Raw genomic sequence first — 14,714 nt, 5'->3', positions numbered from 1 at the left:
ACCACTACACTTCTCCTCAACATTACTATCAGTCTTTCTTGATTCAACAAACATACCTCCCTTCTGGTACAAAGCTACCCTGCATTTATTTCACTTGGTCCCATTGTTCAATACCACATAATGATAACTCACTTGTCTAACTTCAAAAGGACTCCAGAACTTAAACCCTCCCTGTCCCATGCGTCCATCCTTGACCTTTACCCATTCGCCAACTTGTATGCCAGAATGCCTACTCATCTGCGAAGCTTTCACATGGTTATCAGCCTTTACCAATCCATCCACCAACCAACCAGGGACCAATTTTGTTCCGGCCTCACGCCCTCTCATAAGCTCGAAAGATGTTTTATCTTTAATGGTAGTGCACCACTTTCCAAGTAAACAAATTCTGTATTAAAAAGTCCAATCCTTTTGAAGTGAGATTGTGAAAAGTCTTCACTTAATTTTTTTCCTGTTTTTCTCAATAATGTATAAAATTATGGTAACAACAGCCAACGCGTTTCGTCCTCCAACATAGGATTTCTTCAGGGATAATCCATTTCTGACTGGTTTGTCTTCTCTTATTTTTCCCACATACCCTTGGAGTCACCCGTTGCACATCTTCTGTAGTTTCCCAAATCGTCAAAGTGATCAAAACAGGATATTTTGTTTGATCACTTTGCCGATCCACAAATGGGGCAACCACAAGACTTTGCCAATGATGGGAGCTTTTGTACCGATTGCAAAACTTGGGGAAACTACAGAAGATGTGCAACGGGTGACTCCAAGGGTATGAGGGGGGAAAAAAAGAGATGACAAACCAAAACGTTTCACAATCTCACTTCAAAAGGATTGGACTTTTTAATACAGAATTTGTTTACTTGGAAAGTGGTGCACTACCATTATTCTTTATGAATGTGTTCTTTTCCCCCTTTTTTCATAAAAGGTTTACACCTTAGCAGCAGGTGTTTGGGTTAAGTGCACACAGAGAATAATATGAAATTTGCTCAGGACTTTTTTTGTAGATATATTGGGACAGGTGCGCGTTTTATGAGCTTGCTGCATTTCAGGTTTGGGAGATTAGGGGGGTTATTCCAACTTTGGAGGAGGTGGTAATCCGTCCCAAATGTGACGGATTTACCACCAGCCGTATTACGAGTTCCATAGGATATAATGGACTCGTAATACGGCTGGTGGTATATCCATCACTTTTGGGACGGATTACCACTTCCTCCAAAGTTGGAATAACCCCCTAGGTGTTTTATCTTTGTCTTTAAGCTTGGTGGTGCGATGTGCCCAAACCGCCTCTTGTACTGCCACATCTATGTCTTAATTACCCCTCACAGCCAATTGAATTGTACTCTTAACCATACTGTTCATCCGCTCAACAACGCCATTGGCATGAGGATAATGCAGTGCAGTACGATTGTGCGTGATCCCATACGCCAACAAAAATTCCTTCATTTCAACAGAGGTCAACTGGGTGCCTTTGTCAGTAATGACAGTATGAGGCCAACCTTCCCTCCTGAAAACATCTTTCAAAATAGCGATAGTACTCCTTGTCAACTCCTCTCTCATAAACACTACCTCCATCCATTTAAAAAACACATCCACCAAGACCAAAGCAAACCTACGGCTGTACCCTAGATCTGGCATAGGCCCTATAAAGTCCAAACAAACTGTGTGCCATGCTTCACCAGGATCTTCAATGTGACCCATCTGTGACTTTTTCCCAAGTTTCAGTCTCTTTTCACTCTCCCTACAGTAAGTACATTCCTGTACCCACTGGGCGGTTTGCACATCAATACCAGGCCACCAAAAATGTTCTTTAACTCTCCTTTGAGTCAACGTCTGGCCTAGATGTCCTTCCTGTGCCAATTGTATAATTCTCTTCCTTAAGTTCTTCGGAGGTACAAACCTGTCACCTCTCATCATCACCTCTCCGTCACTTACCGACAACTCATCCAAAATTTCTGCTCACACACTGTAAAACAGAATCCTGCGTCATTCCTTGTACCCACTCAGTTTTCGAAAAAACACCTAACCCGCGGTGCACTATGTCCTACATCCATGCCACTCCCCCTTCTTCCACTTAGTTCAAAACTGCCACTCCATCAACCACTCTCCTATCCACAGCAAGACGTGAAAGAGCATCCGCTTGAATAATCCGCCACCCTTGAATGTATTCAACATGATACGTGAAATCCTGTAGACGAGCAGCAAACCTAGCCAATCTTGCAGATCCTTTGCCCGCTCCTCATGCCGACAATACTTTCATTAGAGGTTTGTGATCCGTTCTCAACTTGAAACTTATTCCCCACAAAAATGTCCTAAAGTACGCGGCCGCCAAAGGTTCTCGCTCGATCACTGAGTAATTCCTTTCGCTTTCAGTCAGTGAGCGTGAGGCAAAAGCCACCGTCCTTTCAACTCCCTTGTGCAGTTGTGAAAACACCGCACCTACACCAGATGCACTGGCTTCCACAGTGACAATAGTAGGGAATGACGTATTAAAAGGTACTAAAATTCTTGCAGCACACACATCACGCTTTATATTGTCAAAGCACGCCTGCCGAACCCCTGACCATACAAAACTACGTCCTTTACGCAGTAAAACCTTCAGCTCCTCTGTTTTGTCTGCAAAGTTTTCAGCAAAATTTGAATAATACTCTATAAGTCCCATAAAAGATTTTAGTTCATCCTTGTTTTTTGCACTGAAGACAGTTTTATAGCTTTCAAAAGATATTTCTTTGGTTTGATTCCCTCACCAGAAATTGTGTGGCCCAAGTATTCAATTGCTTTACTTAAAAAAACACATTTCTCTTTACGCGGCGTAAGTCCCACTTCCAAAAGTTTCTCAAGCACCTTTCTCAAAATTTGATAATGTTCTACAACAGTAGGTGCAAACACCAAAATGTCATCTTGGAAGAATATTACGTTGTTAAAACCCTCAAACACTTGCAACATCAAACGCTGGAAAACACTTGCAGCAGACGGGAGGCCAAAGGGCATCCTAATGAAGTGGAATGTGCTATCCATGGTGATGATGGCTGTAACATCTCGCAAACTGTGATGCAAACAGATCTGGTGGTAAGCACTTTTAAGATCCAATTTCGAAAAATACTTGCCTCCATTTAGTAACATGATGAGTTCATTGATGTTAGGCAGAGGAAAATTATCTGTTACAATGTTCTGATTAACACTGCAAAGATCCACACAAAATTTTTATTGACCATTGGATTTTTTTGTTATTACCACAGGCTAAACCCAATCACAAGCCTCCACAGGTTCGATCACACCCTCCTTTATCATATCTTTCAACATGTTTCTGACTTCCTCTCTGACTACAATGGGAACTTTCCTAACTGTGTTTTACGGCAACTGCTCCTGGTTTCATGCAAATTTTGTGTACGTACCCCTTCAACTCCCCAATCTCTTCATGAAACACTTCCTTCACTTCCTCAAGAGTATCACTCTCACCACTATCTTCAACAATCAAAATTTGTTCTGGACCCCTTGGGTTCACAATTAAATTAAGGTTGTATGTATGCATCCAACCCAAGATTGGTGGCCCACTTTCAGCCACATAAACTTTGCCATGAGTTTCTCTCATTTTAAATCGTATGGAAGTTGTGAAAACCCCCAATATCTCAATCTCCTCTCCTTGGTATCCACCTGGACAAATGTCTTTTGCTCCCAACTCAAGTTGTGGCCACTTCTCTAGGAATATATCTTTAGCAATAATGGTATACTTTGAACCAGTGTCCATCATTAATTCCACGTCTATGTTTTCTATGTTGAACCAGGCTTTGGGCCTACTTTCCCTTCTATTGCTGTTTGTTTTGCTATTGTCAACTAAGCTAAGAATGTTCACTTCTATCTTCACGCGCCGCCACACCCTTGGATTTTGGCCACTCAGCACACATGCGTGCAAAGTACCCCTTGCGTCCACACCTCTTACACTCTCTACCTATGGCATAACACGCCTTGGACTCACTGTTATGCAAATTACTCCCACACCTGTTACACTTCTTGTTGTTCAACTTATTGAAAACAAACTTCTGTGTTTTCTGTGAAGTCTGTGTATTCTTTCCCACAACTCCCACACTACCACAGCCACTTTCAATTCCTCCTACTACTTTTGTCACATGTTTTTCTCCCACGCTGACATGTCTCCCCATTTCTTTCATGCAAAACTCTGATTCTTCCTCCACTTTGGTTAAATCAATCGCATCCTTCAAACCGGGGCTTTTTGCAGCCCACAATCTTTCCTGGATCTTCCTACTCTTGCATTCAACCATCAACTGATACGTTATCATTTCCTCACTCATCCTACCAAAACGGCACTTCACTGACAACTCCCTCAGTCTTGATACAAACTCATCAATAGACTCACCTACTCTCTGTGGTTGAGTATAAAACTTGTACCTCACCATCACTACATTAGTTTCCTTTGCAAACCTATTGCTTAATCTCATTCTGGCCTCCCTGTATTCATCAACAATTTGAGCTCCATTGTCAGTAGCTACAGTCATGAATTTAAATAATCTCTGCGCCTCTGACCATAAGCAATTCAACAAAATAGCTTTTTTACTCTCAGAACTAAAATCCTCACTGTCTAAAGCCAAAAGGTAATTATTGAAAATATCTATCCAGTCTTCCCACTGAATCGCCGGTACCCCTTGATGCGGTAAGAAAGAGTGGTGGTGCAGCAATTGATACGTGTTCCATTGTGCACTTATATACAATCACAATAAGGTACAGTGTAAAAAAAAAAAAAAACAACGTACTGTCTCTGAACTAGAATGCATGTGTGCACATCACCGTACTTTGAAGGTAAATTCCACGTTGAATATATGGTGTGCACGTCACCGTGCTTAACGTGTAGAATTATATGGTGCACACACCACCAGGTTCTGCAATCTTAAGTGTTTGGTGTGCACGTCACAGTGCTTGAAACCTTGAAGCTGAAGCAACCATCAACATTAAATTGTCTGATGTAGCCATGAGTGTAAACACTGGCCCTTAAAATTGTGAGTCTCCTCTTCATGTCACCGCGATAACTGCAAGTGTTGCCCCTTTAAATCATGAGCCGCCTCTTCGCGTTACTGTGCTTAGGTATCACCTGCGGTGAAATACATTTGCGAGCACTGCCCCTTTAATCCAGCCCTGCACCGCCCCTTCAGGAAGTTGTTCCTCCTATCAAATACCACGTTTGAAATATGCCGTCCACGGCGCACACATCTCAGAATGTGGCCACGATCTTGGGCGCGTGTCAATCCTCGTGCCACCAGTAAACCTTCACGAAAATGTTCAAAAATCAAAACAGGTAAGCCAATATGCCTCACAGCGCTCACAGTACAAGGGGGAAAACTTGACGGTGAAATCCTTGTGTCTTCAAGCACAAAGATAATCGCTCGCACGCCTTGACGATTACTGCTCTGCAGTCTTGAATACTTGGTCACTTAGCAGGCCAACGACTGGCATGCTCGTCGCCAAAGAATGTGGTAAAAACAAGAAGATACAGGTTCCAGTATAAAGATTAAGGGCCAGACGTAGCAAAGGGTTTTTCCCATTCTGTGTCAATGGGAAAATGTGTTCGTACATATGGCCCTAAGATCCTTTAATCGGCCTGCTACAGTGACCTTCCTCTTGCCAGTCTCACTCCAACTGGTCCAAGAATTCAAACATCAACATTCCTTCTCATACTTGGAACGTGAGCGCTCCTCAATACAAGACAGGCACTCGTGAAAGCAAAGGTTCTAAGTATGACACACTGCAGTGCATGGCTATGTGGTTCAAGCAAGGAGATAGATCAGCTAGCGCCTTCCAGCGGCCTAGATAATAAAGGGGCACAAGGCCATTGGGGGTGGGAGGGAGAAGCAGACACCCAGCAATCAAATTAAGCGAGAGGGAGTAAGGCAAGGCGCGAAGCAACCGCACCCCGCCCCTGGCCCTAATCTACCAATTCACGCTCCCGGGGTAGTCTCCCCCAACGTTCATACAAGGGGATTCGTCTGCTGAGGTTCCCATGTCTCCCACCTTGGCCCCCCTGCGCAACCGCTCAATCATACTATTCCAGGTCTCCAAGTCTCGCTCTGCATGCTCATCCATACGGATCATGCGATATTACTCAGCAGTCGCCCATTCAAGAGGTCAGTCAGCCAGCGATCACATGTCGGGGGTTCGGGTTAGCCCACTGGATAGCAATGCGCCTCTACGCCTGGCACAGTTTGTTTTGACTTCCCAAGGCTTCAGAAGACATTATACTCTCGAAGAACACAGTCTCATTTTCTATTGCCAATCTCCTTGGTGATAGTTCTACTTCTTTTAAATTAACCAGGAAGAATTGGGTAGCCTTTCTTCAATGTCTCCAGACATGTCCCAATCAAACATCATCTTACTACTCTCCTTCATGAGGTCAAAGTCTACATAGTCAGTACCTCTTCTCCTACACCCAGGTCTGGAATCCAAGACTTTAGTGATGCCCTGTGATGACCAAATGGTGCTGCTGTGCCCCCAGAACCTCTTCTTTCAGCACCAAATGGCGCATACCAGAGACAAAATTCCCCATTTACATGGTACTGCACATTGTCACAAGACCTATGTCTTTTGCTTTGATGACAGTGCTATCAGGGCTGATATAGTCTCCTCTAGTCACTCCACGCTGGGCACCATAAAATATGCAGAATGCATACAGGACCGTCCAGAGGACTAGCCTGTACCATGGTCCACGTATTTCAGAGATCCTACTGTGCACTTACCAATGCTTCGCCTTGTGTCACCTTCTCTTGAATGTATTACTGCTTTCAGCTCCATAGGTCATTTTAGATTTATGCTTACTATAAGGACATTTCCCACTGCCTCAAAGCACTGTGTTGACATTGGTCATAAGAGCAAAGCTAAATAGACATAAAGAAGCAAGGTAGCTACTTTTCCTTGACAGAACCTGCCCATCCTGCTCACTGGGCTCCTCATACCCAGTGGCTTGATCTTACTCCACTTGCCTAAGGATTTGAGGGTGGGTGGCGCCAAACTAGTCCTCCATGTAGAATAATCTTCAAGACTCGAAGAGGTAGAATTGGTAATACCGAAGAAAACCTGCATGACTGTACAAGGAAGGCTCATCACCCAACCAACGCTCATTTCCAAATGCCACAGAAATATCCTCATGCAAGGATTCTATGTTGACATCATACTACATGGCATAGAACAACCCTCGCTGTGCAGTCTGTATATCTACCTAGTAACCTAATACCAACATACAACACTCCAGTTTCACAATGTCATCATCCTTCTCAGGACAGGCATCTTCCTCTTTCAGTAATGGTTCCCAACTGCTCCCAGAATCTTGCTGCATTTTCAAGCAGGCTCTTAACAACTCATCGTTAAATGTTCTTTTTAGAGTCCAGGATCTTCCTACAAGAGCTTGGAGCCAATCAGGTAGGAGATATGTTCTTTATTTAATGCTGGTCCCTCAGGTTACAGCAACAAGTGGGTAGGTCTTGTCATGGCTCCATCATATATCCCTCTGTACCTATCACCTAGCTTCCACTCTAGACCACACACCAATATTCTATTTCAGCATTCACGCTCAGCATTCCAGACACCAGCACAGACAATAAGGGAATATGGAGGCACAGTATACTACCAGAATATAACTAGAAACAGTGAGATAGGTAAATAACTACTAAAGCAGGCCAGAGATCCTATGGTATGTAGTGTGAATATGGCTAAAGGCTTTGTGGGTCAAGATGAAAGTGCAGAACGAGACACCCTTTCCTGTCGTCTTGAGCTATCAAGTTGGGGGCATCGTCAATGAAGGAGTGAGCATCTGAATTAGTAAATATGTGAACTTTGGAGCCCACCTGGAGCCTGAGAATTGCTGTGAACATCATTGCACTTCATTTCCTTAGTTTCGATCTAGCATTATTGAAGTCCAGCATTATTGGTGAATCAAGTGGCTGCAGCCTGGAAAGAGAGATAGCCTTGCAGAGTTATATTGTGTGTTTTTCTGCCGTCAGCAACTTTGAAATACTGCTCATTAAAATGAAGATGAATCTTATGTGATAAGGCCCCAGTCTTGAGAGAATTGATAGGGGCTCTAGCTCAATCAGTGAGGGTGGTAAGGATCCAGAACATAAACTCTGCTATAAGACCATCTGTTTTTTTTCTCTGCAAAAACGTGGTGATGGACAAATGGTTGAATTAATCTCAGCCACTTGCAGTTTCGCGGGCTGCATTCCAAACCATTGTTTTTCACCCAACATGCCACCTTAGTTTGGACCCAGCCATAAGCAAATCAATCTTGACCCTGCTTGTCATTTGAACAGCCCAGTCGAACTGCCAGACCAGATCCTCCCTGAACAGGAACACAAGCAACCAAAGACCGGTTCACCTATTTTGGGGCTCTTCAGACAGGTATAGCTTGGTTCTATGGCACAGTGAGCCCGGGAGCGTCTGGGCATACCTGGTACACTCAAGGTGTCAAATGCAGAAGCAACAAGGTGATGGATGGAATGTTTGAATGAATCTCAGCCACTAGCAATTGCTCAGGCTGCATCTAAATCCATTGTTTTTAGCTCAACATGCCACCTCAGTTTGAACCCAGCCAAATGCAAATCAGTTTTGACCCTGCTCCTCATGAGAACAGTGAGCTCAAACTGCCAGGCCAGATCTTCCTTGAAGTGGAACACAAGCAACCCAGGAGCATTTTCACACATGTTAGGGCTCTGGAGCAAAGTATAGCTTGGTTCCAGTGTCAGAGTGAGCCCGGGATCCACGTCTGGGCAAATTCTGCCCACTTAGGGTAGCAAACACAAAAACAACAAGGTGTTGGAATTCTTGACTTCATCTCACCCAATGGCAATTGCTCTGTAAATGTCCTAAGCTCACTGTATTGCTACCAAAATCAACAAAGCAGTTTTCCTTGTAAACATCACAGAATTCGCCCATGGCTAACTTGAAATTACTGACAAAATGTGTGACTTTCTTTCCACAAACCCCTATTTGCTACAATATGATGCTGATGTAGGAAAAATGCTGGGCTACATGCATGGAAGACGCTCCCTAACAAGAAGGTCTATGTTGAATGTGCTGCACTGCTAGGATGTCATCTTGACCTACAGCTCTGGTCCTTTAATAGTGGAGAAGGTGGCTTGGGGGAGCCACTGGGCTGGCACAAGTCCAGCAAACGCATGTTATGCTTCCTGACATAGCAGGTGGCACCACAACCACGATTTATCATGTTCCATGCCTCTTACAACCACTGAGGGCATTTATCAAATTGAAATGGGTGTGGTAGTACCAGTCAACCAACTGGCAAGGTCCTCATTTCTTTAGGGTTGGCTTGAGCCAGCTTGCCTCTGCTTCTATAGAGTTGTCACTTGAAATGGTGGCTGGAGCACCTTGACCCTAATATTTCTCACCCATGATTACCTATGCCTGCAGAAGTAGGAGTATGTGATGGATGTGACAAATGTTCTGTATGCTGAGGATCACTGTAACATTTTGAACATGTTTCTGGGATGTTCATTACACTAATACATGTAATGTTCCCTTAGCCAGCCCCATTTTGGCATGTCTGCAAATGAATAATTCTTTATGTATCTTAAATGTGCTAATTTCCTTCTTTTTATTGCCACGTCTTTGTTTTGAAAGTTTGTTTGAATTGGTTTCTGTCTTTCAGTATTGCTATTAATGTTTGTACAGAGATTTTACTGTAATTGCGAATCACCCAAGTTGCTCAGATATGATTTGATTTTCAGGGAAGTTATTGATTTCCAATAACCGTGTTTCTTAGTGACTTGATATGCTACAGTAAATGAACACGCACATTGACTCCTCCACCTCAGTGCTTACCTCGTCTTTTTCATGCTAGCATCTTCTGTACTCCTGCTCTTTGTCATCTATACATGTTCTCTTATACATATCTATCTCGTCTCTTTATGTACTAGCATCATGTTTAATGTTGGCTGTACTTTGTGTACCTGCGGTCACCTCATTTTGTACTCACATTAGTGCATTTTGTATTCATATTTTTCTTGTGTTCACACACCCTTTGTTTTTCTTTTGTGTGCCAGTATAATTTTTAAGAAGTCTTCTTCTGACAAGAATACTGCAAGTCATTGCGATAACTGAAACCTGATTATACCCTGTTGCAGCCCCCTGATTGTCAAGTCATAGTCATAATGGTTCCTAATAGTAGCTAACATTTCGTTGCACAATAGAGAAGCTATTTCATTTCCCGATGTGAAGTGAGGTTGTACTATAATGAACAAAACATATATGTCTAATTATTATATCACTTCAAAACTTTGAATGGTTGCTGCATTTGCAAGTAATGAAGAGATCCATTGCATTTTAATTTTTTATGCTTTACATTTGTTGCAGGGCGCCTACTAAGTTACTTGAAGAAAAAGAAACCAAGTGATGCATTTTGTATTGTGGGGATAACAATGATAGATCTGTATCCCAGAGAATCATGGAACTTTGTGTTTGGACTGGCTTCGTTGACTGAAGGTATATTCATGGTTAATGTAAATATAAGGGGAGCCTTCTCTCTGATTTTTTTTTTTTTTTAATGTAATCCATAAAGTTAGGTGATACCATTTAGCAGTATACTGTTGAAAAAAAAGAGTTGGCTAATATGGTCAAAATCACTATTTAGATAACGAAAGCTGGCATCTACTGTTATTGTAGCATTTTCTAATTGCTTTCTTTTCTTATAAATGTATCTGCAACATAACTGTTTTTTAAAAACCCTTTTTGATCAGACATACGTGTTTTGATATTCTCTTTCCTTTCAGTTCAATTCAAAATTATTTTTATTAGATAAAATATGCTCATTTAAGCACAGGTATTAGAAACATAAAAACAAAGGGATAGAATAGCTTCAAATAAGTTTATAATAGCTAGAAAGGAGATATGCCTTATTAAAGTACTGATTTTAAAAACCCTTTCCAACTGCACTTCATAGCAAACGCCTTTCATAGCAACCTGTCTGACTGATCTAATTCCATTGCTTCTGAAGAAGGGGGTCGCAGAATTTATATTTTATGCTGCAAATGGTTAGGACAAACTAAAAGCATGTGAAACCGAGTATTCTGAGTCCAAAAGGAACAATTGCATGTTTCCTTGAAGGCAATGCCACTGAGCCGGATGAGGCAATATCTGCTATTGTCAAGGTTCATCATTAAAAGTAACCTTCTTTGTGGGAGTTTTGGAACAAAAAATAAGTATGCATTAGTTTCTTTACTAATTTTATGATTGTATAAGATTGTTAATTACACTTCGTACAGACATGGCTGTTGTCTTTACTATAAGAGTCTTTTAGATTTCTCCCTTTAAGGCATGTTATCTTTTACAAGATTAGGATGCAAAACCAGGGGAAAAATGAAGAGTGTTTGTTTTCAACACAGCATACTCTTAGCATAGGCTTGATCAAAATTCCCTCTTTAAATGGTGGTAAGCCTTATCTGCCCATTTATTGTTATTATAGTATTACTTTTAGTCATTTCATCATTAATTTGTGCCTGTTCTAATTGAGATACCCATGATTACAAAACCAAATACTTAAACTGAACTACAACACGCATCTCGGTAGGTCCAATTGTATGAGGTTTTCCACGTCTAAGATAGAGGAACTGAGATTTGATGCCTTGATCATTAATCAATGTTTCAAAACACTATTGATGTAAGCACGCGATTGTTACTTTAGGCCTCAAGGTTTTCTAAAAATAAAATCTAGTTTGTCACCATATAAACACATATTGACTTGTCTCCCATGGATTTTAGGAGGAAATCTTCTGGACTGTAACAGTGCATTAAGCAGGAGGTTAGATATTCCACTGTTAGCAATTAATGATTTCAGGTTAGAGATCAGATTAGTTTTTATCATCAATATCACATCTTGTCACGGTCAATCTGGGAATCAATAGCCATGTAAATCTTTAAAAGATAAGGCTGCAAAGGTAAGGTAGAGATGAGTAACTCAGTGGCTTCCTGAATTTTGAGTTTCCTAGTGGTGACCACCCACCAAAGCGAATGTGAAGAATAACTTCTTCAATTGAGATCTAGGCCTTAGCTTTCTGCAGCTTCTGTTTTTAACTTGAGCAAGGACTAATACCAACTTGACTTCCTTCTCTGGGTGTTATAGTCTCTAAATGTGTTCTTGTGATGATGAAGTTTTCAGTGGGTTGCTCTGGCATAACAGCAATCATAATTGAACCAATGATTTTCTCTCTTTTATTTTACAACTGGAGAGTATAGTGTTTTGTTGCAATACCTAGGTAATTTTCGCCTTTGTGTTGTGAAATTTCACTTTAGTCAATGATTGTGTTTTTGGAAGCTTAGGTTGCCCGTTAAAGGACCCCCTACATCCTTTAGGCATTGTTTGTAATAAGCCAAATGCTTCTACCTATTCCTTACATAGACCTTTCAGCTAGTTCTGAATACCTTATGCATTCCATGGGGACCTTGTACTTCACCAGCAGAAGTGCCAGTATGGTACATTTCTTAATTGTTTTAGGAAGTCATATAAAATGGTTGTATGACATTACAAAGAATGTCATTACAACACATAGCTTTACCTTGCACACATTACCATGCAATGCCTTTACCACGCATTGCTTTTACCATGCGTATGCCTTTTACACTTACATGCATGACTTTACAACAATATTGTAAGTATAATTCAGGTATGTAAATCTCTAATATATATATCCATTCCCTGATTGACTTCTAAACTTATTTTTCCCACTCTAAACCTTAAAAACACTCTTACCACCCAAATGTCCTTTCCCACCAAAAACCTTTAAAATACCCTTACCACCCAAATGCCCTTACCCTCCCTAAACCCTAAAAATATCTGTTCAGCCCAAAAGGCCGTTCCCACCCTAAACTCTAAAAATACTTATACCACCCAAATACCCCTACCCACCCTAAACTCTAAAATACTTATACCACCCAACTACCCCTACCCACCCTAAACACTACAAAACACCCTTACCACCTAAATACGCTTACCCGCCATAAAACACCCTTATCACCCAAATACCATTACCTAACCCTAAATATGCCTTTACCCACCATAATAACACCCTTACTACCCAAATACCCTTAGCTATCCTAAACCGTAAAACACACTTGCCGCCCGAATACCCTTACCCCATAACCTTAAAAATACCCTTTCCACCCAACTACCCTTGCACACCCTAAAAAACCCTTACCACCCAAATGCCCTTAGCCACCTTACAACCCTAAAAATACCCTTGCCACCCAAATACCCTTAGCCACCCAAAACCCTAAAAATAACCTTACCACCCAAATGCGCTTATCCACCCTAAACCCTAAAAATACCCTTCCCACCCAAATACCCTTATTAACCCTTTCCCTAAAACACTCACATACCCTTACCCACCCCTAAACCCTAAAAATACCTGTACCACCAAATACCTTTACCCACCCTAAACCCCAAAACAACCCTTACCTTAAACCCTAAAAATACCCTTACCACCCAATTATTTTTCCCACCCTAAACCTTAAAAACACTCTTACCACCTAAATGCCCTTACCCATCCTAAACCCTAAAAATATCTATTCAACTCAAAAGCCCGTACCCACCTTAAACTCTACAAAAAATACTTATACCACCCAAAAATCCCTACCCACCCTAAACTCTAAAAATACTTTTACCACCCAAATACCCCTACCCACCCTAAACTCTAAAAAATACTTTTGCCACCCAAATACCCCTACCCACCCTAAATGCCAAAAACACACTAACCACCCAAATGCCCTTGCCCACCCTAAAAAATACCCACACTACCTAAATACCTTTACCCACCTTAAACCCTAAAAATATCTTTGCTACCCAAGTAACCTTACCCACCCTAAACCTTTAAAATACCCTTACCTCTCAAATACCTTTACCCACTCTAAACTCTAAAAAATACTTTTACCACTGTAAAATATTAATCATCCTAATTTCTTACACATGGTCAAGGCAAAGGAAGTGTTAACTTTTCAAGGTGGAAATGCAGATTGTTATCTGTAATCATTGATGGAGGTGTTGGCATCCTTGCTTTTTTCCAGCGCAATATCTCATGTAATGACTGTGACGAATAGGTTCTCTCCTGTCATGTGCTGCTAAGCCCACAGATAGTCTTCTCCCTTTTAAAAAGTACAAGTATATAAAGTGGCAAGTAGCCCGTCCTTTTGGCACCACCCCATATACATTAGTGGTATGCAACGTGTTCATTCCATTTTCCCGGGATGAGGGACATCTTACTAAAAGGCGGCCAGGCCCTGCGGGCATCCCCCGCTGCGCATGGCCAAAGGCTGTGTGTGGTTCTGGGCTGGGTGGTTATAGGGCGCTGGCCCTGCGGTCAACCCCCGACGCTTGCGGCCAAAGGACGTGCATGATGCATGGTTGGGTTGTTATAGGGGGTTGGCCATGGGTTGGGTGTTTATAGGGGGTTGGCCACAACCCCTGCCACGCACACCCAAAGGCCGTGCGCAGCGGTGGTTGAATTAACATAAAGTAATTAAAATGACTTTGTTTAAAAAGCCGGAAAAATTCACTGATAGAAAACAGAGGTTACAGGAACGTTATAATTAGACTCACATTTTAAACGTACAAATCCATAGAAATTCAGCTGTTATAGTTAGTTATTTCAAATAACTATAACTCATATTCTAAGGTAACTATAACTCACGCCCTCGCCATGCACTGCTAATTA

At 41.7% G+C, this 14,714-nt stretch overlaps 1 protein-coding gene across 2 annotated transcripts in view; it reads left to right on the top strand.

Moving 5' to 3' along the window:
• Positions 1 to 14,714, top strand: part of AMZ2 (archaelysin family metallopeptidase 2) — a 301,951-nt gene that overhangs the window by 102,079 nt on the left and 185,158 nt on the right. For both annotated transcript variants that reach the window (XM_069199871.1, XM_069199873.1), the window contains exon 5: positions 10,366 to 10,494. In XM_069199871.1, the coding sequence (XP_069055972.1) occupies positions 10,366 to 10,494 (129 nt within the window). The remainder of the gene's footprint in view (positions 1 to 10,365; positions 10,495 to 14,714) is intronic.

Source organism: Pleurodeles waltl, chromosome 7, assembly GCF_031143425.1.
Source record: "Pleurodeles waltl isolate 20211129_DDA chromosome 7, aPleWal1.hap1.20221129, whole genome shotgun sequence".
NCBI lineage: Eukaryota > Metazoa > Chordata > Amphibia > Caudata > Salamandridae > Pleurodeles > Pleurodeles waltl.
The sequence above is the reverse complement of the archived record's forward strand: the minus strand, read 5'-3'. Positions and strand labels throughout refer to the sequence as shown.